This window comes from Papilio xuthus, unplaced genomic scaffold, assembly GCF_000836235.2.
Source record: "Papilio xuthus unplaced genomic scaffold, Pxut_1.1 DF828142.1, whole genome shotgun sequence".
Taxonomy (NCBI): domain Eukaryota; kingdom Metazoa; phylum Arthropoda; class Insecta; order Lepidoptera; family Papilionidae; genus Papilio; species Papilio xuthus.
The window spans coordinates 6,226,072-6,250,640 of NW_013530507.1; the positions used below are offsets into that span (position 1 = coordinate 6,226,072).

The 24,569-nt window shown below is 33.2% G+C and overlaps 2 protein-coding genes across 2 annotated transcripts in view; both read right to left on the minus strand.

The window, feature by feature from the left end:
• The window catches only part of stl (ADAMTS metallopeptidase stall), a 31,394-nt gene extending 15,952 nt beyond the window's left edge, over positions 1-15,442 (minus strand). Inside the window, exon 1 of the mRNA XM_013307734.1 lies at positions 15,308-15,442. Within this exon, the coding sequence (XP_013163188.1) occupies positions 15,308-15,388 (81 nt within the window). The 5' untranslated portion in view covers positions 15,389-15,442. The remainder of the gene's footprint in view (positions 1-15,307) is intronic.
• Positions 15,443-19,623: 4,181 nt separating this feature from the next.
• On the minus strand, positions 19,624-23,091 carry LOC106114115 (A disintegrin and metalloproteinase with thrombospondin motifs 17). The gene is made up of 5 exons (XM_013307208.1): positions 22,983-23,091; positions 21,827-22,244; positions 20,771-20,876; positions 19,897-20,034; positions 19,624-19,739 (listed from the first exon to the last, which is right to left on the minus strand). Exons 1-5 carry the CDS (start codon positions 23,049-23,051, stop codon positions 19,673-19,675), a joined length of 798 nt encoding a protein of 265 aa, XP_013162662.1. The 5' UTR covers positions 23,052-23,091; the 3' UTR covers positions 19,624-19,672.
• Positions 23,092-24,569: the final 1,478 nt, after the last annotated feature.

Consider the following 24,569-nt stretch of genomic DNA (forward strand, 5'->3'; position numbering starts at 1 on the left):
ACTAATATTATAACTGCCAATATATGGATGTAAAAATGGATGGATGTTAGAAGGTATCTCCAGAACGGCATAGATCTCGCTGAAATTTGGCATAGACGCAAAACATAGCCTGAAAGACCACATAGGCTACTAGTTTTTTTTTTATCCGCACAAATGAAGTCTCAGGCGACAGCTTGTAATAACATAAATTAATGACTTAAAAACCGTAGAACTCCACTGCCATGATAGACTACAATTGTCACGGTAGTAAAAATCGACGGTAAAATATGTCCCTAGGTATGCACTCCACCTTTATTATAAATGTTTATATCTTGCAAATCGAATTGCCAATTATCTATTGCTCCAAGAATTATTTCGGTAGCAAACATCGAAGTTGGTCAAGGTAAACTTATTGGGTAGGGTCAAAAACCTATTAATTTTTGTCAAGTAAATACGTCGCATGACTTAGGAACTACCAATCGCAGAATTCGATCATTAATTGGTCACTAAGGGAGGTGTTTGTATTGATTTAGTATAACTATAATACGGGTCTACTTTATTAACTCTTGTACTATGTAAATATTGAGGCTGTATTGTTTAGAAAAATAATCGAACATAAGTTTAAAAATCTGGATGACCGAGCTTTGCTCGGTATTTTTTTTTTAAATTGTGTTTTTTGGAAATTATATTTAAGTACGAATTACTAATAAAATGATGAAATATGAAAAATATTTTTCGATCTTACCGATAGAAAAAGTTAAGTTTATGTTTAACTTGATTATCGATAAAACACGAATAAAATGACATTTTCTAAAAATGATTCCTAGCTAGATCGATTTATCGCCCCGAAACCCCCTATATACTAAATTTTATGAAAATCGTTGGAGCCGATTCCGAGATTCCAAATATATATGTAAATATATATATGTAAGAATTGCTCATTTAAAAATATAAGATAAGATAAGATAAAGTTGAAGGAAGTTTAGTCCCTTATTTATTTATATAATGTATATCTTTTGCTAAAATGTAATCATACTAATGTTTAAAATTATAAATGCGAATGTTTAAATGGATGGATGTTTGTGTGAAGATATCTCCGGAACGGCTAAACGGATCTTGATGAAATTTGGCACAGATGTAGAGCATAGTCTGTAAGAACACATAGGCTACTCACTAAGTTTTTTTTTTAATGTAGCACGGAAGGAATCGCGGGCGACAGCTAGTATGATAAAGATATTAAAGTTTATTATAATAATAAATAGTTATAATTGTTTGTGCTCTTTACATATATGTAAACTTAAAATTGAGGTTGTCTTGACATGTTCATGAGAACTAGTTGCGATACATATCTAAATGGATTAAGGACACTTTGAATAATATTATAAATAGCGTAAAATAATTTAAAAGGTTAAATTTCTACGCATTTAATAGTTTTTAGCCGAATTCAAAAAGGAGGAGGTTATCAATTCGTCTGTATGTTTTTATGTGTGTTACCGCTTGGTGCCCTTGGTGCTCCGATTTTGGATTTTTTGTTTGATCGAAAGATTTTGTTTCCAGATGGATTCCATTTGTTTTTATTAATTTTCAAATGAAAATTTAAATCTTTGCACGTTCATACTGCCAATATTAATAGTTAGTTGCGTAGAAAAACTAAGATTTAATTAAGATGTAAAAAAGCCTAAAATATTAAAAACATAATATAAATAAGCTTTATTCATTCGCTTTATCAAATCTTATACGTTTCTATCGGGCTTGAAACTACCCTTTTTTTTTTTTTTTTTTTAGAGGGGAATGCTTTATGCATACTCCGCGCCCCGGGGGGGACGCGGTAGTTATGTGGGATTCTCCTCCATAGCGGAGGCATACCCACTAAACCCCTCTGTTCCTCCAACGCATCGGGACGGGACCACGGGCACGCTTTCGCTCTCGTCTGCGGCCCGGCTTGAAACTACCCTATGTTAGGACTACGATGGCCTAATTCGATTTAGTCGACATACATCTTCAACTTTCTTTACAGATATGTTTGTTCAGCGTAAGAACGTCAGCTATACCTTAACATATTTGGTTTTTAGTTTAAATTAAATTTGGTTAAATGCTTTGGTATCTTCACTTACATTAAGCGATATTTCAGTGATAGTACGGTTACAATATCCCTAACTCATGAATATTAACAATGCAGAACGCCCGTCGTTCCGCTAGCTATTTCGATACTTCACCATTTGCTAATCGTATTACAGATTTCTATTTAATGCATCTTTAATGAATTTTAGTATATTATACTTATATTTACAGACGGTAGCTCAGGGGTTAAACACTTGAGTTATAATCTGGAGGTCCTGGGTTCGAATCCTGCCATGTGTGTTGATTTTCGATTTACAAATGTACATTTATCCGACCTTCTTACGGTGAAGGAAAACATCGTGATGCTGCACATATCTGAGAAGAGATTCAAAGATATGTGTGATGTCAACCATTCCGCAGTATTCCATCGTGGTTGACTATGGGCTATTTACCTAACTTAGAATAGGCTTCGAGCCCCTCGGTAAGGACGTTCAGTGAACTGTTAATACTTAAATTTGGTTTAAACGTATTTGAGTTTTATCACATGTTAATTGGGTTTGGGTTAAGTGTTTTATAACTGTCCAATATTCGACCTAAATGTCATTTAATTTTTAGTAGAGTAAGTTAAGAAGCTATGACAGCGAAAGTTCAATGTCTTGAAAAGGCTTCGTGATCGTGACTTACAGAACTGAAGAACCTATTGTCATCTCTTTTTATTCATAGAGAAGGAAAGAGATGACAACATTGTACATTATGTTTTAAAAGTAAAAACACACTTATAAGTTTAATAGATTAGAGTTTAGAGAGTCTCCTTTCTTTATATGTAAATTATTGTGGGTTTCTGAACAAAATCCCTGTTTTAAACATTGTTTTCTCTGTTTGTTAAAGATGATAGGGAAAAATAACGTCTCAGCGTCTTTAGAACTTTGTTGTAACATTTCTAACATATTTTTCAATAGGTTTACTAATCTATTACCACACTCGTAGTTTTTATTACGAATTGTGAAGGCTTTGTGAAACTTGTTACAATTATTTATGCTAAGTTTATATAACGGTTACAACTTTAAAATAATTTTAACATCTTTAAGTCATTACTAAATAATCGCTTGAACTATTCTGATAGTGAATTTATATAAAATATTAGTTTCACCATATTTAAAAATATACAAATATGAACATAATAATTTTTAATTGTGCATAAATAATTATTTGTCTAGATCTGAAAGTTTAAGATATTTCTTCAGTGAATAATGTCAAACATTTTATTTATATAAGGTGGCAAACGAGCGAGCAGCCACCTGAAATCGCTGAAATAGCGAATTGATCGTTGCCCATAGTCATATTACATATGAATTGCCTACCTTTAATCGACGGAGGAGAGGATGCACATAAAAAAAAATATCTTCCCTTTCTATGCATCCTTTCATCCGGAAATTCCACTTACCATCATTTCTTTATAAAAAAAGGGTGGGAAAGGAAAGAGGAGTAAAATAGGCCTCCGCACGCACACTCATCAGACGAAACGCGGAATTGCTTCCACTTCACGCCTGTCATCTGTGTGGTCGTGTTATTTCACCGGCCGAGCCGGGCCGATTCGTGCGAAGATGTTAAAGCGGTCTCTACCACTGTTAAGTTTAATTTTATTTAATTTTTAATACTTATTGGTATTCTACCGACTTTAAAAAATGAAAATATACCTATCGCTTAGTATTTGTTATGTATTTTATTATATCTGTGATATTTAAGTCACTATTAATGTGTCTTTTTAAAAAACACGTACTTTTTTGTTTGGCCTAAATTATTTTTGATTGTACAAATTGCCTTAGTGCTAGACAATGCAAGGACATTTTGCTTTATTTAGCTTGATTATGAAGGCAATTTGGATAGTATTTCAAACTTTTGAAGTATATTTAATACTAGCTGTCGTCCGCGAGTCCGTCTGCGCGAAATAAAAATAACTTAATAAATAGCCTTTGTTTTCTTCCAGACTATGTTTGACATGTGCCGAATTTAATGAAGATCCGTTGGGCTGTTCTGTAAATTTTATTAACAAACATCCATCCATTTAAACTTTCGCATTTATAATATTAGTAACATTAGTAAGATTAAGATGCTGCCTATAGGAGTCTGCAATTGAAGATGCGTTGCCTACCTTTAATCGACAGAGGAGGAGACTGAAAGAGGATAAATCCCTTAGAAAGACTGGTTGGAACAATAATATATATGTGTTAGATGATAATAGAATGGTTTCAATATCCAATGAATACTCATACCTGTATGGATTGAATCTAGTCACGAAGTAGATCGTTGCGACACAGACTGGTGTAGCCGAGTGCTGGTGTTATGCAAAACTGCCGATTTAAGTATAATCACAAATTGTTCACCGACAAATTATAATTTCACAGATCCGTTGTTATTTATTACACGTTATAACTTGTTATAGTGTTCAATACCGTGTTGCAAAGATTTGATTATTTTTTTGTTTCATTTCGTTTCGTTTCGTTCCGTTCCGTTCCGTTCCGTTCCGTTCCGTTCCGTTCCGTTCCGTTCCGTTCCGTTCCGTTCCGTACCGTTCCGTTCAGTTCAGTTTCGTTCCGTTTTCATTTTATACCATTTCACTGTTGGCGAATAACTACATCTTTAAATCTTTACACTACAATTAATATTTTAAACGTATGAAACTAGAACGCTGTCGCCGACTCCGTCCGTGCTGAGTTAACAAATCCTAATTGGTAGCCTATGTGTTTTTCCAGACTGTGTTCCACATCTATAGCAAATTTCAACGAGATCCAGGCAGCTGTATCGAGATACCTTCTAACAAACATCTATCCATCCAAACATTTTCTTATATAATATTAGTAAGAGATAAGATTTGCAAGAAGTATCATTTATCTCGGCATATTATATCCATCATTTGTGATTGCCCTTGATATGATAACTGTCTACCCGACGCCTCTTGCTTACAACGCAAGGCTAGAGAACGTATTTATTTATAAACTTTGTTAAAACAATGCGCCGATGACATAATAACTTGAACTTATGAACTTAATTGATCAAGTTTAAAAGTTAATCGTTTTATTTACTTATATTTAGATTATGGCTATCAGTCTTCTCTGATGTATGGACGGATGGATGGATGTTTGTTAGAAGGTATTTATTTAGTTAGTTAGAAGGTAAATATTTATTGGATCTCGATGAAATTTGGCAGAGATGTAGAACATGGCCTACTAATTTTTTAGAAGTTTTTTTTTACTATACCCGGGCGGAGTCGCGAGCGATAACTAGTATGTTATTTAATAAACTGGAAATATTTTTTTTTAAGTTAATACAGTGTAAGAAGTTATGTGTATGTGTGTGTTTGAAAGATGCAGTTATGAGATCTCGTGCGAGGATCGGAAGCGCAAGGAAACGTGACATTGGCGGCATTCCGCCATGCGATGTGCGCTTAAAGGTAGGTTTACACAACGCTGTGAGCATTATTCACTTATATTTTATAGATTATTTTCATTGTCAAAAGTATTTTTTTAACATGCTTAATTTTTTCTTCTATAGAGCGTTGGAATCTATAGTTGTTGATTACTTATAAGTTATATGATTTTTTTTAGTTATTTACATACTAGCCGTCGCCCGCAACTCCATCCGCGAGGAATTAAAAAAAACTTATTATAAGCTTGTGTGTTCTTCCAAACTATGTTCTACATCTATACCAAATTTCATTTAGATCTGTGCAGCCGTTCTGGAGATACTTTCAAACAAACATCCATGTACTCGTAAATATACGCATTTATAATATTAGTAAGATATGAAGGTGATAAATGTGCATGCACGTAGTGTAAATAACTAGAAATCAGTTAAATTATGACAAAATTAGCTGTCTTCATGTCTATGGATGTCAAACATTTCGTGACTTACGCAGTCTATGTCAGTGTGTCCACAGTCTTAAGGCAGACGTTGCGTCTGTCCATCGGGTCGGTGACCGTCAATCATTAACTGCAAATGGAAACTAGTCTGACAGCTACTGAGACAAAACATTATATAATTATTTGCTATTACGCCAAAATACTGGAAGTCGTCAATTTATACCGTTAAATGTTATAGTATAAATAGTGAAAATATTTACTTTTTTTTTCTTACTATACAAGTAGGATGAGACACAAAAGTAAATTTTTGTCTATGCTATTTAAGAAGGACGCTTCTAATGTTTTTTTTCTAATTTCGACCAAATGCTCAAAATGGCCATATCCGAAATTCATCTGACAATATCAACAAGCTTGAAACAAAAAATTCAACCATTTCATTGTAAGTTTTAAAATTGTCTTTTTCATATTAAACGCAATGTTACTAATATAATATTTTAAATGCGAATGTTTAGATGGATGGATGGATGGATGTTTCCTGATGATGATGTTGCCTGAACGATATTGATGAAATTTGGCCTATGTATAGAACATAGTCTGGGAAAACACATAGGCTATTAATATTATTTTATTTTAATACCACGCGGGCGTAGTTGCGAGCGACATCTAGTACCTGAATATTACTTTACTTGACAAATTACTCAATATTGTTTTTTTAACAACAGCCAGTATTATGCATCTGTTATGGTCCATTGCATTTGATCGCAAAAAGACAATATCTGTGTAAGCTCGAGCATCTGACGCGTATCAGAATTGTGTAACCGCTATTTGATTACATTGCTGTACCTATAATGTGCAATATACCTTATTGCTATGATATTTACTATTTATTCTTGTTACTTATGACAATACTAGCTGTCACCCGCGTCTCCGTCCACGGGCAATTAAAAATAAAACTCAATTGGTAGCTTATGTTTTCTTCCAGACTATAGTCTACATCTATGCAAAATTTCACCGAGATCCGTGCAACCGTTCCGGAGATACCTTCTAACAAACATCCATCTAAACATTCGCATTTATAATATTAGTAAGATAAGAATGGACCAGTTTTTTTTTTAATATTTCTTATATATATATACAAAAAAATAAGAACAAATAGGCGAAATAATCGGTAATGTTAAATAAAAAAAAGTACCAGTAGAAAACCACCCATGATATACTGAACAGATTAGAACTCCAGGGAACATTTTCACCAATGAAGTAGAAGCAATGGCTTGCCTGAGTTACAGATACATGACCACGGCTAGTTGAACAAGGCAGCATTAGCTGAGAAGATGAGTAGTCATATTACCCGTACTGAAATGAGAACTACATATACTAAAGACCACTTTATTCGTCTACTTCAAGTAATCTTCAAGCTTCTATCCAACTCGTGGTAATACGGTCGTGTGATCCCACATTGTCTTCTCTTGTAACAATTGCCTCGCTATACTTTCTATCGGTCGATAGGAAGGAAGCTAATGCAAATTATCACACCATCTCATCTCGCTCGGAACAATCGTTGCGTATCGTTGAAAGTGGCGTTACTGCAATTTCTAATTTCGTTACATCTAACATTTGCATACCATCTCTATAATGATGTTATATTGTTTATTTTATAATAATATTTAACTTTTTATGTTACGCGTTTTATAAATATCTGACTAGCTATCTGCCGCAACTTCGTCTGTGCGGATTAAAAATAAATTAATGCGTAGCCTATGTGTTTTTCCAGACTATTTTTTACATCTGTGCCAAATTTCATAAAAATCAGGTGAGCCGTTCTGGACACCTTAAAATAAACATCCATCCATCCATACATATTTGCCTTTAAATATATTAGCATTTTTAGCTTTTCTCTCTTTTCATTAGGGCTTGTCTGTAAATTGTTATCTTTTAATGATCCAGCTGTATTCAACAATAGAAAATTTCAAGGAAAAGCCTCTCCTATGTTAATCAAAATACAAAAGGAGTGTGATCATTCAATATTAAGACATGAGTTGCTATTTCAGGGTTCCTTACCTCAAATGGAAAAAAACGGAACCTTTATAGGATCACTTTGTTACCTGTCCGTCTGTCTGTCAAGAACCTTTTTTTTATCTACATTTCGTCAATACAGTCGTGTGTGTGCTTTTGTTTTATTCATTTGCAATATCGCAATACTTGTTCTAGTACGGTGTTAATATTTAATAGCTGGAACGTTTCGTAAGCTCCGTACTGTCAGACACGCCTACGTATTGAATGTGACCGGTCTACTTTCTTTGTTATTCTATAGATTGTCTTTATTAGTAGTTCTGTAAAGATAAGATCGTTTTCGCTCATCAGCTCACTGTACGTCCCCACCGAGGGGCTCGGGCCTACCCTAAATCAAGGGTGACTAGGCCATAGTCAACCACGCTGGCCCCAGTACGGGTTGGTTGACTTCACACATATCTTTGAATTTTTTCTCAGATATGTGCAGGTTGCATCACAATGTTTTCCTTAACCGCAAGAACGTCGGATAAATGTGCATATATAAATCGGAAATCAAAAAAGATATTGGTACATGGCGGGATTCGAACCCAGGACCTGCAGATCGCAAGTCAAGTGCTTGACCCCTGAGCCACCGACGCTCTCATTATCTTCTACTAAACAGAAATAACAATCTGGTTTTAAAGTGACTTTGGTTTAGAAACCCACGGTTAACGTCTTGTGTTCAATTAAGTTTTATCAAAATCACGAGCGTTGAAGTTCAATGTAATTTCTCTACTCAGCCAACCATCTCGTCGCATTGTATGAAGGGAAATTTGGCATCACGAATTAGATGTTATTATTTTATACAACACGACAGCTAAATAAAGGTTAATTTATGAACATTTTACAGTTGTCTCACGGTGAAGGAATTGTGGAGATGAAATGATTGCTTTTACAGTTAGTATTATAGTTTTAGTCATTATTAGTTAGAATCATTTGACGCGAATGACGCGCTTTCATTACAAAGTCAAGTGTCAAAATCATTAGTGAGGGGATATAAACGTCGACATTTTAGTAAGGCTAGTGTTGTGCCAGTACACCGGCACAGTTTCGGATTTTCTTTCTAACAGTAGCTTTATTAAAAATTACCACTTGCGACTTTTAAAGTAAACTATAATATCCCAGCGTGCATTAGTTACTTTCGATTCAAAATCCCGTCAAAATCGATCCAGCCATTTCGGAGATTAGCCGAAACAAACGCGGCCTTATGGACAGACAGACAAACATGTTAAAATTTGTTTATCGTTATCAGCAACTCAAGTACATCATATGTACGAAATATGCATTATGGCAACCATATTTGAATTTACAGGAGCAGGCCATGGATTAAGGTATTCCAATTTTTTTTATTGACCCTTAAATACCAAAATTGAAATTATAAGCTTCAATTAGACTTTATTGGGTATCTAATGTGTCACCGATCATACGTTTCTGGAATAGATACACATTTTTTATTATTATAATACGTTTATGAAAATAGAAACACGACATTTTGGCACAATTACCTTGATCAGCCAAGCGTTGATAGAATTATGACGCGAGCACGCATGGTGATTAATGACAACTAAATTGCCAAAAAAAATATCTTCCCAATTGTGGCCAGACTGCTGTGGGCTACCACAGAAACCACACGTGCACATTCAACATCACCTCACTATTCGTCCCCACTGAGAGGCTCCAAGCCTACCATAAGTCAGGGGTGACGAGAACATAGTCAAACACGCTGGCCCAGGGCCCAGCCAACCCGCATCATATCAGATATATGCAGGTTGCATCACAATGTTTTCCTTAATGTAAGGACATATACAAATATAAATCGAAAATCGAAAAACACATTGGTATATGGCGGGATTTGAACCCAGGACCTGCAGATTGCAAGTCAAGTGCATAAACCCCTGAGCCACCGACGCTCACCGACTAGGCTAGGCCATAGTCAATGAATAAATAAAAATGTTAAATTATTCCAAAAGAAACATTGAATCATCGTTTTTTTTCTAGATATCTAACAGTGCAATAACCCAGGTAGCTACTACAGTCGACTATTTCTGCATAATTTAGTGTCAAAAGAGTTTACGTGCGAATGCAAAGAGCTTAGCCGCGATCGCAATCAGAGCATCGCTCCATTGTCAGGTGTAAAGTCATTTGAGAGTCACTGGGACAAACTGTTTTGTCGCCAACATTCACATAAAATATACTACAAAGAAATATCACGATTTTCAATTTTAAAGTAATTTATAGCGTGAAATATGGTTTGAAAAAACCGGTATAAATTATTTGTCGTGGGCTTTTATTACTTTATAATGAACTCCGTTCTTGCAGAATTAAAAAAATAATTAGTGCCCTAAGTGTTCTTCCCGGTTATGTTTTACATCTATGCCAAATTTCACGCAGATCAATGCAGCCGACTAATCATCGCATTTTATATAAGTAAGACTGATTCAGGCGTTTTATTTTCAATTTTATAAGATATGTACACAATTTTTTAAGAAGGAAGTTTATAATTCGACAAGACGTGATTGCAAAATAAAAAAAAAAAAAAAAACTGGGAAAATAGAGGCAATGTCGTAATAGAGGCGATATAGTAATTACATCAAAGCGGACGTGCATTTTACACGATAAATATATCCTTATAAAAACTTGGACCAGGTTAGTCAAGATTAAGCAGTAACATTTTTATGTAGACACTAGTGGTCAAATATTATATTTTACTAGCAACCTGTTTCGACTACGCACAAGCATTTATTTTTAAAAATAAAATAAAAAATAGTCTTTGTTACTTAGGAATTATGTAACAATAAAACGGCGCAAGAAGTTTAAAATCTGTTCAGTAGTTTTTGACTTTATTTGGTACAAACATATAAAAATCTTTATAGTGTTAGTCAAGAATGCAAATGTCCTCTACAAGGATGCAAGAAACTTATCTACAGTAAAGATTCACGTGCTTTGAATGTTTCACAGAAGTTGAATACTAAATTTAGAATGTTAACATTTTTAAATATTAGCAGTTTTTTTTTGTAAATTTACTAATATTTCTTTTACAATTCTAATTAAGCTCTAGGCTTGTGCTAGGATATGGTTTACGACAATAGTCGAATGGCGGGATTCGAACCCCCGACTTCGTGATCGGAAATCCGTACCCTTAACAATTAGGCTATTGACGCTTTAAAATTTATATTGAAGCTTTGATAGATCTGGCATTTTGACTTGAATTCGTCAAGTTACTCGTCTTGGCTTTTTATAACTCTACACAGGTACAACTTTGAGACATATCTGGAGGACGAAACCTAGTGCGTTGACCCCAATTAGGACGCCGAATAAGAAGGGAAGATAAAGATGACAGGACCTTACTTTATTTAAAAACCCTGTGATATCGTAAGATGTTTTGTGCAATAGTTTTTTGTTTCTTTAATACTGCTAATATCTATGCAATTTCTTTGAATGTGTTGGAGTATTTTATATTTAAAGATGTAAGATGTTATTTTGTTTGTTTGTAAAAACGACCTTGACATTTGCTTCACTTAATTCTGCATTTTGTTTATATTAATACAGTAAAGGAACCAAACCTGTTTTCCGAGACAAATTTTTAAACATTCGAGTATATTATGTTTAACTTTGTTATATAAATTTACTTATGGTGCAATAAATTACACCAAATATAAGGGACTAAAATAATTTATTTGTTTTATACAGTTTATTTTTATTAAAAGCTCAGTTCTTTTTAAACAGGTTCGGGAATTTTTCAACCTTAGCATTTATTGGATTGAATTTGTTTTTATTACTTTTTCTGTCACATCAATAATTATTATTAATCTTTTAAATATTCTAATGCCCTTAATTATCTTCTATTTATCTATCTATATATCCATATATATATATATATATATATATATATATATATATATATATATATATATATATATATATATATATATATATATATATATATATATGGATATATATATATATATATATATGGATATATATATAATATAAGAATTTATTATTCATTCTTATTTCTATAATTATAATACATATAGTCTTAAATCTATGATATAAAATAAAATATTAAAAAAAAAAACGAATAATTCACTAAAATATGTTATTAAAAGGAGTCCCTTTAGGCAAGGTCCCGAAGATACTGGCAGCGTTCCCCCTTTGGACAGCTAAATGACGACGAGCATTTTGATTTATGTATATATATATAAATCAAAATGCTGTTCGTTAGTCTCGCTAAAAGTCAAGAACGGCTGAATAGATTTATCTTATCTTGGTCTTGAAATGTTCGTGGAGGTTTAGGGAAGGTTTAAAAGGTGAGAATAATTCGAATAATTGCCAGGAAACCCTAACATCCTTTCTACCTACATCTTCCATACTTTCTTTTTCCATATAAACGTCTTCTAAATAAAATGTAGAGTCAATTTGAACTTTATTTATAAACTGTTGAACTTTATTTTAAAAACTAGTGTGTAATAATTTTTGAAGACACATATTGTGACTACGAAAGAATAGATCTATTCAGAGTAGATCACGATTTGAAATTGGAACTTTACGTTTTTATATGTAATTACATAACCCAGTACGTAACAATGAATGTCGTCATTGTCAAAGTACATGTATGTTACAAATACCGTTATAGTTTCACGCGACGATCCCGTTTTAAACGACTCTTGTGCAATTACATGCAATCTTGAAGCTTTTTCTTAATGGTTTATGAGATACGTACACTTTTATTTTATTACTATCGACAAAGTCTAGGAGCTAAGTTGGTAGGATCTTTTGTTTTTAAATATATGTAAGTTGCTTACTACACAAACGAGCAGTGAAACTCTTAGCTAAAAAGTTCAGCGATTTTCGAGGACTTGTGCAACACCAAAGGAACTACAAATGCGTTGAGAACGAGGTATGTTTACTTCTTACAAATCGTACCAATAAGTTAGTTGGTATTTAAGAACATGATATCCTTTTGTTGGTTCTCTTTGTTCTGAATACGATTACTAAGCCTCTCCTATGATTTCTTTTATCATCTTCATTCGTCAATGGGAGAAGAACCCACGCTACCATATCTCACGAATGCGCAACACGAACGAATCTGCAAGTTCCCAGTACATTGCGTTAACTTTCAAAGACAACGGCTTGCGCAAATTCAGTCTGAAAAAGATGTATATCAAGAAATGACTTCTATTATTAAAAGCCGTGTAAAGTTTTGTTGCTTTGACTGAATATGTAATTGAATTTTATTACGTTCATTGATGTGGTAAACTTCTTTAAAGAGTTCATTGTCAGTTTTATGAGAAATAGTTATTGTTGGAATAATTAGGAGAATTTAAATCGAGTGTTATTTCTGTTTTAGTCGATTTTTTATTTCTTTATTATTAAAAGTTCGTTTTGCAATTTAAATGAATACAATTTATACTGAATTTCAATATAGTTTCATTATTTTTAATATTTATATTCAATTGAGAGCTTACGCAAAATCAAGTTAATATTTTTAAGAATAAAATTTGACTGTTCACATTCAGATATTATCTGCAAAATATCTAGGACAACATTGATTTAAGCATAATTAACATTTTTACACTTAACATAATTTACCGTGGGTTTCTGACATCCAAATCTCTGTAAAACATATCGTCTTCTCCCTCTTTCATCTTTGAAAAAGTACAGAGAACAATATGTTTTAAGCGGAGATTAATGCTCAGAAACCCTAGATTACTGCTTCATCATTATCAGCTCACTATATGTCCCCACTGAGGGGCTCGGAGCCTACCCTAAGTTAAGGATGATTAGGCCATAGTCAACCACGCTGGCCAAGTGCGGGTTGGTTGACTTCACACATATCTTTGAATTTCTTCTCAGATATGTGCAGATTGCATCACGATGTTTTCTTTCACCGTAAGAACGTCATATAAATGTACATATGTAAATCGAAAATCGAAAAACACATTGGTACATGGCGGGATTCGAACCGAGGACCTGCGGATTACAAGTCCAGTGCTTAAGCCCCTGAGCCACCGACGCTTACTGTATCATATAGAAATTAATTAGATTTTTAAAAATAAAGTATAAAATATTCGCTAACAGAACATTTCCAACACACCCACCCATTTTAAAAAGTCAAATTTTGTGTCGTATTTAATTTCCTGTGACCATTACGTTTGTCTCTAACGTTACTAACAATCTAGGCCACTTATTTTATAACGCGTGCTATCGCGACATTTGAACCTGCCTCGGTTCAAGGTACCCTGTTGCCATTCAGAATTTAAGCGTGACCTAACACTAGATTCCACTCATTGTTTGAATTGGATAGGAAATGTGACCTTACTATTTTTTTAATATTATAAGGTGACAAACGATTGAGCTGTCACCTGAATACTACGATATAGCGAAGAGACTTGCTCATAGATATCCACAGATGCGTTGCCTACCTTTAATCGACGGAAGAGGGCCTCCCTATTGCTTGGAAGAATATCTGACACTGTGCCGGTGTATTGACGCAACACTAGCCTTACTAAAATGTAGACGTTTATGTCCCCTCACTATTTATTCCGACACTTGACTTTTTAATGAAAGCGTCATTCGCGCCAAAGGATTCTTACTAATAATGTCTAAAAGAGCATCACCTTCCCCGTCAAATCCGCTATAATATAGGACGATTTAAAATCCATTTTCGACATTAAAAATTTAGTATATTATTTTACAAAATTACTTGTGCCTTTGATATAAAATCTTCGTTTATTTCAATAACATGTCATCTCATCATCAGGTCACTATACGTCCCCACCGAAGGGCACGGAGCCTACCCTAAGTTAAGGGTGATTTCAATAATATGTATTTAAGTTAATTAGCATTGTTAAGTACCATAAGCTGTTATTATTTATTTATTATATATTTTCAGTCGTATTACACGTTATGTCCTTGTTGCCTATTCGATGGTAGATGTTAATTGTAACGGTTTGTCGGAAACGCGACAAATACTGAGGACATAGAACTGTATTTGATTCAATTATAAACATAATGTTAACTTCCCGATTGTCATCTTTGTTTGACTGAAACACTGAATGTTTTTGGAGATTATATGTATGTAAGTTGTTAGATTTGGTACAAAATGATCTCCGGTAACTTGGCTTTTTTATTTTTAGAAAATGACAAAGTATATGTACTTCATCTACGTAGTATTAATGGTGTTGGCAACCTCGTTTTTGTTTTTTTATTTTATTCTTTGCTTTTTATATTAATAAAAAAAGGTTATTGTTATTCTACTTATATAATATATTACATATACAAATTTTCTTTTTAATTTTTTTAACGAAAAATATATGTCTTGGAATTTAAAAAAAAATTAAAAAAAGGAAACTTACATCATTTCCGAAAAGCTCCTCGCTGTTGACATCTAGTATTGAAGACAGAACAGCAACAAGAATCACTTTTCTCCAACCCATGACTACTTAAATGAGTTCAATTAATCACAAAAAACGTCCTAAGTTCACATGCTTACAAATAAGATATTCATAAAACTAATTTCATAAACTAAAAGTCAATAAAATATAATTTAATTATTAATATTAACATAACGTTGCTGTTTTGTAGCACATTTTATTTATAAAATTAAAAATAATTTGTGCATTTATTGTAATTTTCTTGAAATAAATAGGATCTTAATCATTTTACGAAATGTTTTTCGCGCGCTTTTAACTGTCATCTGTCACCGCGTGGCCGCGTCGATTCAGCCAGTGTTGCGGCTAGCGACTGTGGCCGTTGCACACGAATTAGAACGAACTTAGAATGTACCAGTGTTGGGATTTTCTCGATATGATTAAGAACTTTTTATTTATAAGGTTTATATTGTTTTTTTTATATTTCGATAGATTAGTTTACAATCTAACTGCTTTATTTCTTTATTACACTATTTATGAGCTTTGGCTATAGTTTGAAAAGAAAATAATTTTATAATATAAGAAACAATAACAATTTTTTTGTCAAAAATCTTTTTTGACAATATGATATTTAAGTAATTTAAATTGTAGAGCAAATTTTCATGAATATAACTAAAATATAGCTTAAGTTCCTCTCCAATTATATTATTATTTACTCGTAGCAATTCTAGTTACCTCACATCTCTATATGAATAAAAACATCGATATATTTAAATGTAACACAGGAACAACACTATAGTATTGCGAGCTGAAACTGGCAATGCAAACTCATTTAACACGCTTAATATTATCATTTCTACTTTCGTTTGATATTGCACAATAAATAAATTTAAAAATAGTAATAAAATATTTTAATCAAACATTAAATAAGAAAATTATCTTAAATAGTCAAATTATTCGTCAAGGAAGTATTTTAGCAAATATATTTTATTACGTCATATGTTTTATATTAATATTATAAACTCACTAGATGTCGCCCGCGATCCCGTCCGCGCAATCAAAAAAAGTAACTAACTTACTTTTTTTTGAGCCTATGCGTTCTTCCAGACTGTGCTCTACAACTACGCCAAATTTCAGCGAGGGCCGTTCAGCCCATCTGGATATACCTTCAAACAAACATCCATCCATTCAAACATTCGAATTTATAATATTAGTAAGAAGTAAGATTATAAATGCATACCAAACTTCTATACAGCTTTTTTAATAGTATAGGCTGATGTTTATTAAATTAATAACAAAAATCGATGTCTTATAAAAATAACGATAATCGAAATTCAAACAATTAGAGATTTGAGTTCATCAATAACCATAATGTTTGTTTAATTTTAAATAACAAAAGAAAATATTATATTACGGTTTTGTCGAGTACTTTCTTTGGTCTTCACATAGTTTAATACGTGCTTTTGCAAACGTATGTTCTTATTATGAAAATGAGAGAAACAGTGAAAATAAGTTCCGTATAGATTTGTACTGAACGCGTAAATCACTCAAGGAACAGTAACAACGTAGAGTAGCCATTGCTATTGTAAATTTTTAATCTGATTATTTTAAGGCAAATGTATCTTTTGTTTGTTCCGGCACATATCATTATCATCATAATCAGCCTAAATTTATCCACTGCTGGACGTAAGCCTCCCCCATCGATTGCCACAATGGCCGGTCCTGTGCCGCCCGCACACACTTTTTTTAAATAAGAGAAGAGGGCAAACGAGCGGCGGAAAAACTGGGGTGATCAACGACACCCACGGACATCTGCAACGCCAGAGGAACTGCAGATGCGTTGCCGGCCTTTAAGGACATGGTATGCTCGCTTCTTGAAAGTCCCTAAGTCGATTTGGAAATACCGCCGAGGACAGACCGTTCCACAATGCGACTGTGCGAGGCAAGAAATTGCGCGAGAATCGCACCGTTGTGGAATGCCAGCCAGGTGGTGTGGATGGAACCTGGCCGTCTGTACACACATATGATGCTCCTAAATTTTGATACAACGGAAACTGTATATCTCTATCTCTAAGCGTGTGTATTTATATACTTTTTTCTGAAAAAATGCTTGTAGCATTATTACAACTAACTTATAGTGCGACTCTATGCCGCTCGTTTCACCGGGTGGCCAATCTTAACTAATTCCATTGCCTAATAATCAATTAAAAAATTAACGCAACATATAACTATTGTTAAGAAACATGTTAATACTGGTTAGTACTCTTATGTGTCCATTGTTCTAAGCCTTTCTCCACAGTCCGACATTCGGTCGTATTGTTCGCGAAATTACGGAAAGTAAAAAAGAGAAAGGGCGTTAAATCTTCACGCTAATAAATCTGGAGCATTCGCTGTGTAACGCTTCGATAGTCTTTGCTGGATACATTTTAAATAAATCGTTCTGCTGTTTAATTATTGCCGTTTAATTTCTATATTGTAATACGTTAAAGGCTTATGTCGTTTAGTAGTAATTTATTTTGACGACGTTCTTATTCTTTTACGATGTATTTCCTTTGTCGAAGCAAGTAAAAAAATATTGTTATCTTTTTTTAAATAATTTGATTTTAAATATCGGCAATGGAAACCGCAATGGACAATTTTTAACTGACAAAGGAGGTTTTCAAATGCATTGCCATGTGTAAAAAAGGAAAAACTGGTAGAATAATAGATTAGGACGAAAGAAAATGATCTTTAAACTCATTTATGCTCACGAGTCTTTCTATCTTACTTTTATTATATACGCGAATGTTTAGATGGATGGATGTTTGTTTTAAGGTTTCTCCAAAGCGGTTTCTCAAAATCCTGACCGGATCTTGATGGAATTTGGCATACATATAGAATTTAATCTGGAAGAACACATAGGCTACTAATTATGTTTCCGCTTCGTTCATTCCGCTAATACTTTTATACATTGCAGAAAGAAAACATATAGACAGTTTTATCGTAAGTTCGTTTACTTGTCTGTGGTCAAAGCTTGTTGACCCATGACACAGTGCAGTTAGTTGTAATGTGTTAACTATGTTAAGTAAAACCAATTTACAGCGTTAACTGTAGTCCTTTGTTTTAACTGTTTAGGTCTCTAGGTCAGTTAGTGATGTACGTAATTTGTGTTATTTGACAATAGATTCTTTTAGGCGTATAAAAGTATAGAGGTTCATTTAATTTACACTAATAGATGAAGAAAATAGTGAAATTCATTGATTACTAGCTGTCGACCGCGATTCTGTCCGCGCGGAATTGAAAGAACTATAATTATTAGCCTATGTGGTCTACCAGACTATGTTCTATATGCCAATTTTAATCGAGATCCGTACAGCCGATCTGGATACCTTCAAACAATATAAACATTCGCATTTATAATGTATAATAAGTGAGGGTTAATTAGTTAAGGAGTTCTTATCTTGAAGTTACGAAATAAAAAAAATACAGCCTACAAAAATAAGGAGAAAACTGATAATTTGGAGAAGAAATTTAACACTTATTTGCCAAATGTTCATAACGTGTAAAATCCTAATTAATTTCGTTTTTGATTATGTTTAAGAAATTTAACTTTCGCTTTAAAACAGTCGAAATCGACTTTCGGTTTTGTTCATCTCTAGCATACTAATATGGAGTTTTGTTTGTGACGGACAGACGGACGCGTGGTTCGAATACAATATTGTTGTTGTATTGTTATTGTGTAGTTACGGATAGCGTTTGGGTGAAAGTGTTTTATATTTCACACAAAAAGAACGTAATAATAGGAAACGCATATCGTGTTTTGTTAATTGACAGTGAAAATGACACGGTTGTCATGGTTACGTATCGATCGTGCCTCCATTACGATGTTAACACGAATATTATCAGACTTTCATGGACTTAATGATGTTTGGAATTTAATGAATCAGTAATGTTATACTATGAAATTGTTTTTCGCCGTCTTCAAAATCGCAATTTTTTAAATTCATGTTTGGTTTCACAGTAGTAGTTCATATTTGGTTTGACATGAGAATCACAGCCCGTAAAATAGACCATAAAATATATTGCGCCTGATATATTTTATTAGCAAATGTATTGCATGGATTATTTGCTACTAAAATGAAAAGAATTATAAATCGATTATTCACCAACTTTAATTCGATACAGATTATATTTACATTAGATAAGCTAGCGAAAGGCGATATCTTTTCATGCGCTGCTTCCAGTTAAGGATGTTAAATTTTTGGTTCATACACTTTGACAACATTGTGGTCGTGGTTCATAAGGTAATAAAAACACGTGAATAAATGCACATTATTTTTATTTATACTACTAATATCACAATAGTTTCATTTAAGTCAATCGTAAGTTCCTCGATGTTCTCTTTGTACCAGGGCGGAGGCACCAGGATCTCTCGCTCCTAAAAACATAATATTATCAATTAAATTATTAATTATTAATCTGATACACAACATAAATATACTAAAAGATATCCATTCTAACACGCCTAATAATTGGCATGATAAATTAAATTTCCGCAATTTCCTTTCGTTTTTTAATAGCAAAATTTAACTTACGTTAAATATCTCTTGAGTGCATGTTTACTGCAGGCGGACCATACTCGTGGATGGTTCTCGGGGTTGTACCTCGCGCCCATCATGTGTCGATGTCCACGGCAATGGTTGTACGGTGGACCGTCGTGGTTGATTCCCAGACTGGAATTGTAATTTTGTTATTGACTGATATGCATAATACCATCCCAAACTGTAGCGGAGTTAGGAAGAAAAACAGACAAAAACATTACGTTATTTCTCTAAAATTAAAAGGCAAATAGCAAACAGGATTCCCAAAATAAAATGTTAGTCTGTTTCATATAAGTTTTCATACGAAGTCTGCAAAGTATTCCTGCAAATTCCAAGTAGGTTAGTCACCTTACGCCTAATTTTAAGTTTAGGCTAACGTTGTTTGACCGAGATAGACTACTGTTTATTATATTTGATCTTCATAGCTAGCAACTGTTCTTGGTTTTAATATTGTAATCAAAGTATTATACAAGTAATAGAATAAGAAAAAGTTATGTAACTTTGTATAGCTTTCAGGTAATTGTGTGACACTTAAGTTATAAAAGAAATTCATTCTATTTTAAATAATATCATAAACATTCTAGATTGTTTAAAAGCTGACGAAGTATAGTACTAATATTATAAATACGAATAGTTGCATTGATGTATGTTTGTTAGAAGGTATCTTAGAACGGCTCAAAGGATTTGGATTAAATTTGAAATGGATATAGAACATAGTGTGGAAGAAGGCATAGACTACTAATTGATTCTTTCAATTCCTCACGGTCGGAGTCGAGGGCGACAACTAGTATATAATGTAACGTCAAATCGATTCGACATAGAGCTTTATCATAATCGTCATAAATAACGGTGATGCAATATTAAATACCTATGGGCTATTTCATGAGCCAGAAGATATCCAATGTTCTTGGAATTCCACTCCAGCAGAGCACAACTGTTTTTAATGCTGCACATGCCCCCCACATAGCCACGTCCTGGAAAACGAGAAATTATTTTAGATCTAGGAACACTTTGACTGCGTTATAGTTAACATGTTTAAGTAGGGAGTTGCTTCTGACATGTCGAATAAAGATAAATTTTGCCGTTGATTTTTAAAATAAATCTGTATAAATATATCGTTATTCCTGTCATTATCTTTGACAATACAGAGATGACGATATGTTTTAAATCCGGATTTTTGTCTCGGAAACCTACGGCTGGACAGAAACTGGTGCGTCTACCACGAGGATAGATGTTTGTCAGGTTCGTATTTTGTTTTATGATCGAACTGTAAATCCGTCTTTCAGAAATAACTAGTCAGTAACTAAAAATAAATATGGTTCATGGTTTGTGCAACAACATGGTTAAGAATATTTATTTAACGGGTCTGTAAGTCTTTATGTATGTATTTCAATACTATTAGAACCTTTTGACATTAGATTTGTTCATAATTTTTAATTAACATATTTAACCTCTTTAGAACTTAATATACCTAGGTTTTCCCCATGGCACAAAGCAATAGCCATAAAAGCGACAAACGAAAACAATCCTGCTTCTTATCAAATTAGAAATACCGCAAAAACATTCATAGTGTAATTATTTACAGATATCACGGCAACTCTTAATTTCGAGCGAGTCGCTGCGCAAAACAGTTTAGGTGAAGCGGGCCGAAGCGGGGTATGGGGGAGGGCACTACGTCGATTTCTGGGCCGCTAAGATATTTGAAAATACTTATACTAGATATTTAGGACATCCTCAGTTATATCATTAGGTAAGTATGCGATGGAATGGCAGGAGAAGGCGCAAGACATGCGACTTTGGCGATCTCTTGTGTCGGAGGCCAAGACCCACTTTGGGTCAATGGGCAAGCGGAGTAAGTACTCGTATAACACAGACGATAAATTTTCCAAATATTTTTTTAGTAAACTTTAATGAAAAATAATACCTGTACTTCTTCTTACTTCTTCACCATTCTTACTAAGATAATAAAGATCTAGACCAGTAAGTAAGACTGAGTAATACCAATTATTAACAAGTTTCCTCTTTCCTTGCCATTCGCAGTAACTCTTCAAATACGAGCTGCCATTTTCATCCATCTTAACTATTTTCGTATTATTCTTTAAAAACCTCGTATCTTTTAATTTGAATTTAATATTTTGATTCAGACTCGGATGACGGAAGAAATTCTCCACATCTTTGAGTATATTGTTCGATATTATTTTTAATTTCTTTCGAGTCTTCGCGCCGTATTCTTTGATAAGTCTATCTGTTATAACTTTATCTAAATGTATAATTATATTTATTGTGATTTCATTTTTAAGCTGAGGTTTTATTATAGCGAACTGTGGTGGTTTATGTAGTACCTGAAAAATAAGGTAAATCTTAATCTTATCTTATATCTTTAATTGAGCAATTCTTGTATATATATATAATTGGAATCTCGGAATCGGCTCCAACGATTTTCATAAAATTTAGTGTATAGAGGGTTTCGGGGGCGATAAATCGATCTAGCTAGGAATCATTTTTAGAAAATGTCATTTTATTCGTATTTTATCGATAATCAACTTAAACATAAACTTAACTTTTTCTATCGGTAAGATCGAAAAATATTATTCATATTTCATCATTTTATTAGTAATTCGTACTTATTATAAATATAATTTCCAAAAAACACAATTAAAAAAAAAGTCATCCAGATTTTAATATTATAAATGCGAAAGTTTAGATGGATGGATGTGAGAAGACATCTGAAGAACGGCTGCATGGATCTCGCTGAAATATGGCATAGATGTAGAACATAAGAATAACAAAGACTAATAATTAAAAAAAAATCCAGTGCGGACTTAGTCGCGGGCGTCGGCTAGTAGCTAATAATTTCGGTTATAAAACATCTATATAGCTGCCGTTTTACCTGAGTAGCAAAACATATACAGTCTTATTTATTTTGTCATAATGGTAGTACCCGATGATGTCCAGTTTATTTGTAAAAACTTATAGATAATTAGAGATAAAATGTTTACTGCAATTAAAAATCTAGCATCGCAAAGAAAAAAATTAAATCAGGCAAAATTAATATTTAAAAAAGAACACAATCAACTCACAAAATCACTAGCGATCCTTCCATATCCTATATCAAAAGCACAACACAACAGCACCATCAAATATTTCATCTCGCGCGTGCCCGCCGCGGCACCGCCTGCACCGGACTAACGTACACTTACACATAAAGATGACTACACACTAACAACGATTATATTTCTAAGAATTACTACCCAATTCGTCCATATCAAAGACTAGTATGTTTAAAAAAAAACAGAATTTTGACTTGATTTATTTTCATAATAGTGGCCTTTTAATAGATCGCTATTAATTCTATTAAGTATTATATAATAAAGTACTAGCTGTAGCCCGCGACTCTGTCCGCGCGGAACAAAAAAAACCTAATTAGTAGCCAGTTCTTTCAAGCTATGTTCTACATCTATGCCAAAGTTCGGGAGATACCTTCTAACAAACATCCATCCATTCATACATTCATCCAAACATTCGCATTTATAGTATTAATAAGATTTTAAAGAATGTGATTTTAAAGATTTTAATAGACAATAACTAAAATTTTTGTATCGGAAATGTCAGTAACGATACTAAAGCTAAAACTTACTAAAGCAAAATTTTTATATAAGAGAAAAGAAAACAAGCGACGGGAACACCGAGGTGATCAACGACACCCACGGACATCTGCAACACTAGAGGAGCTGATGCGTTACCGGCCTTTAAGGAAACGGTACGCTCGCTTCTTGAATGATCTTAAGTCGTATTATTTCTATGGCATACGATTTTATACAAAATTTTCAATATTAAAATTTATAGTTAGTTTTAATTAACTTTAAAATAACATATAGAAAAATCTCCTATTTAATTCTGAACGTATCCTTAAGTTTATTATTGAATTCAATCAATATTACCATATCGTTAGAGTATAATAGCTTAATTTCCTTTGTGAACGTGACTCTATTCTCTCGCCAAATTGCATTCGATATATTATATTAACGTTTTTTTTATCATCACAGTTCAAGGTTTGAAGACACGAGATGTTTTTACACATTGAGATAATTTTGTTAATGATAATATGGTTTTATTTCCAAGTCTTAATAATATAACACTAGGTGTTCGCCCGTGTCTCCGTCAACGTGTTATAAAAACATAATTTTTAGCTTATGTGTTTTTACAAGTTCTACATTTATGCCAAATTTCATTTAAATCCGTTTAGAACTGGAGAGACCTACAAACAAACATCAATCCATACATCAAAACATTCGCATTTATAATATAAGTAGGATTTTTTTATAATTATATATTTATGAGTGTGCCGTACTCAGAGTCGTTACCAAGGGAAGCTCTTAATGTAGATTAAATGTTTGATTTGTACATTAAGTGACTGTTTACTAACTTAAAAGAAATCTTTCATCTCTATAATGCTTGTTATCTATTTTTGTTACCTCGCCCTTCCCAACCCTCTTCTTCGTCTCGTAGAAAGGAAGCTAACGCATCTGGAGCACATCTGTTCGAATGCTGTCGATGAATGACCTTTTAACTTAAAATGAATCGTTTGTTCGTTTTAACTTACTTATTACGTAAAGTTATCAAAAGCGTACTTATATTAAAAAGTACAAGTTTAGTAGTTGTTATAG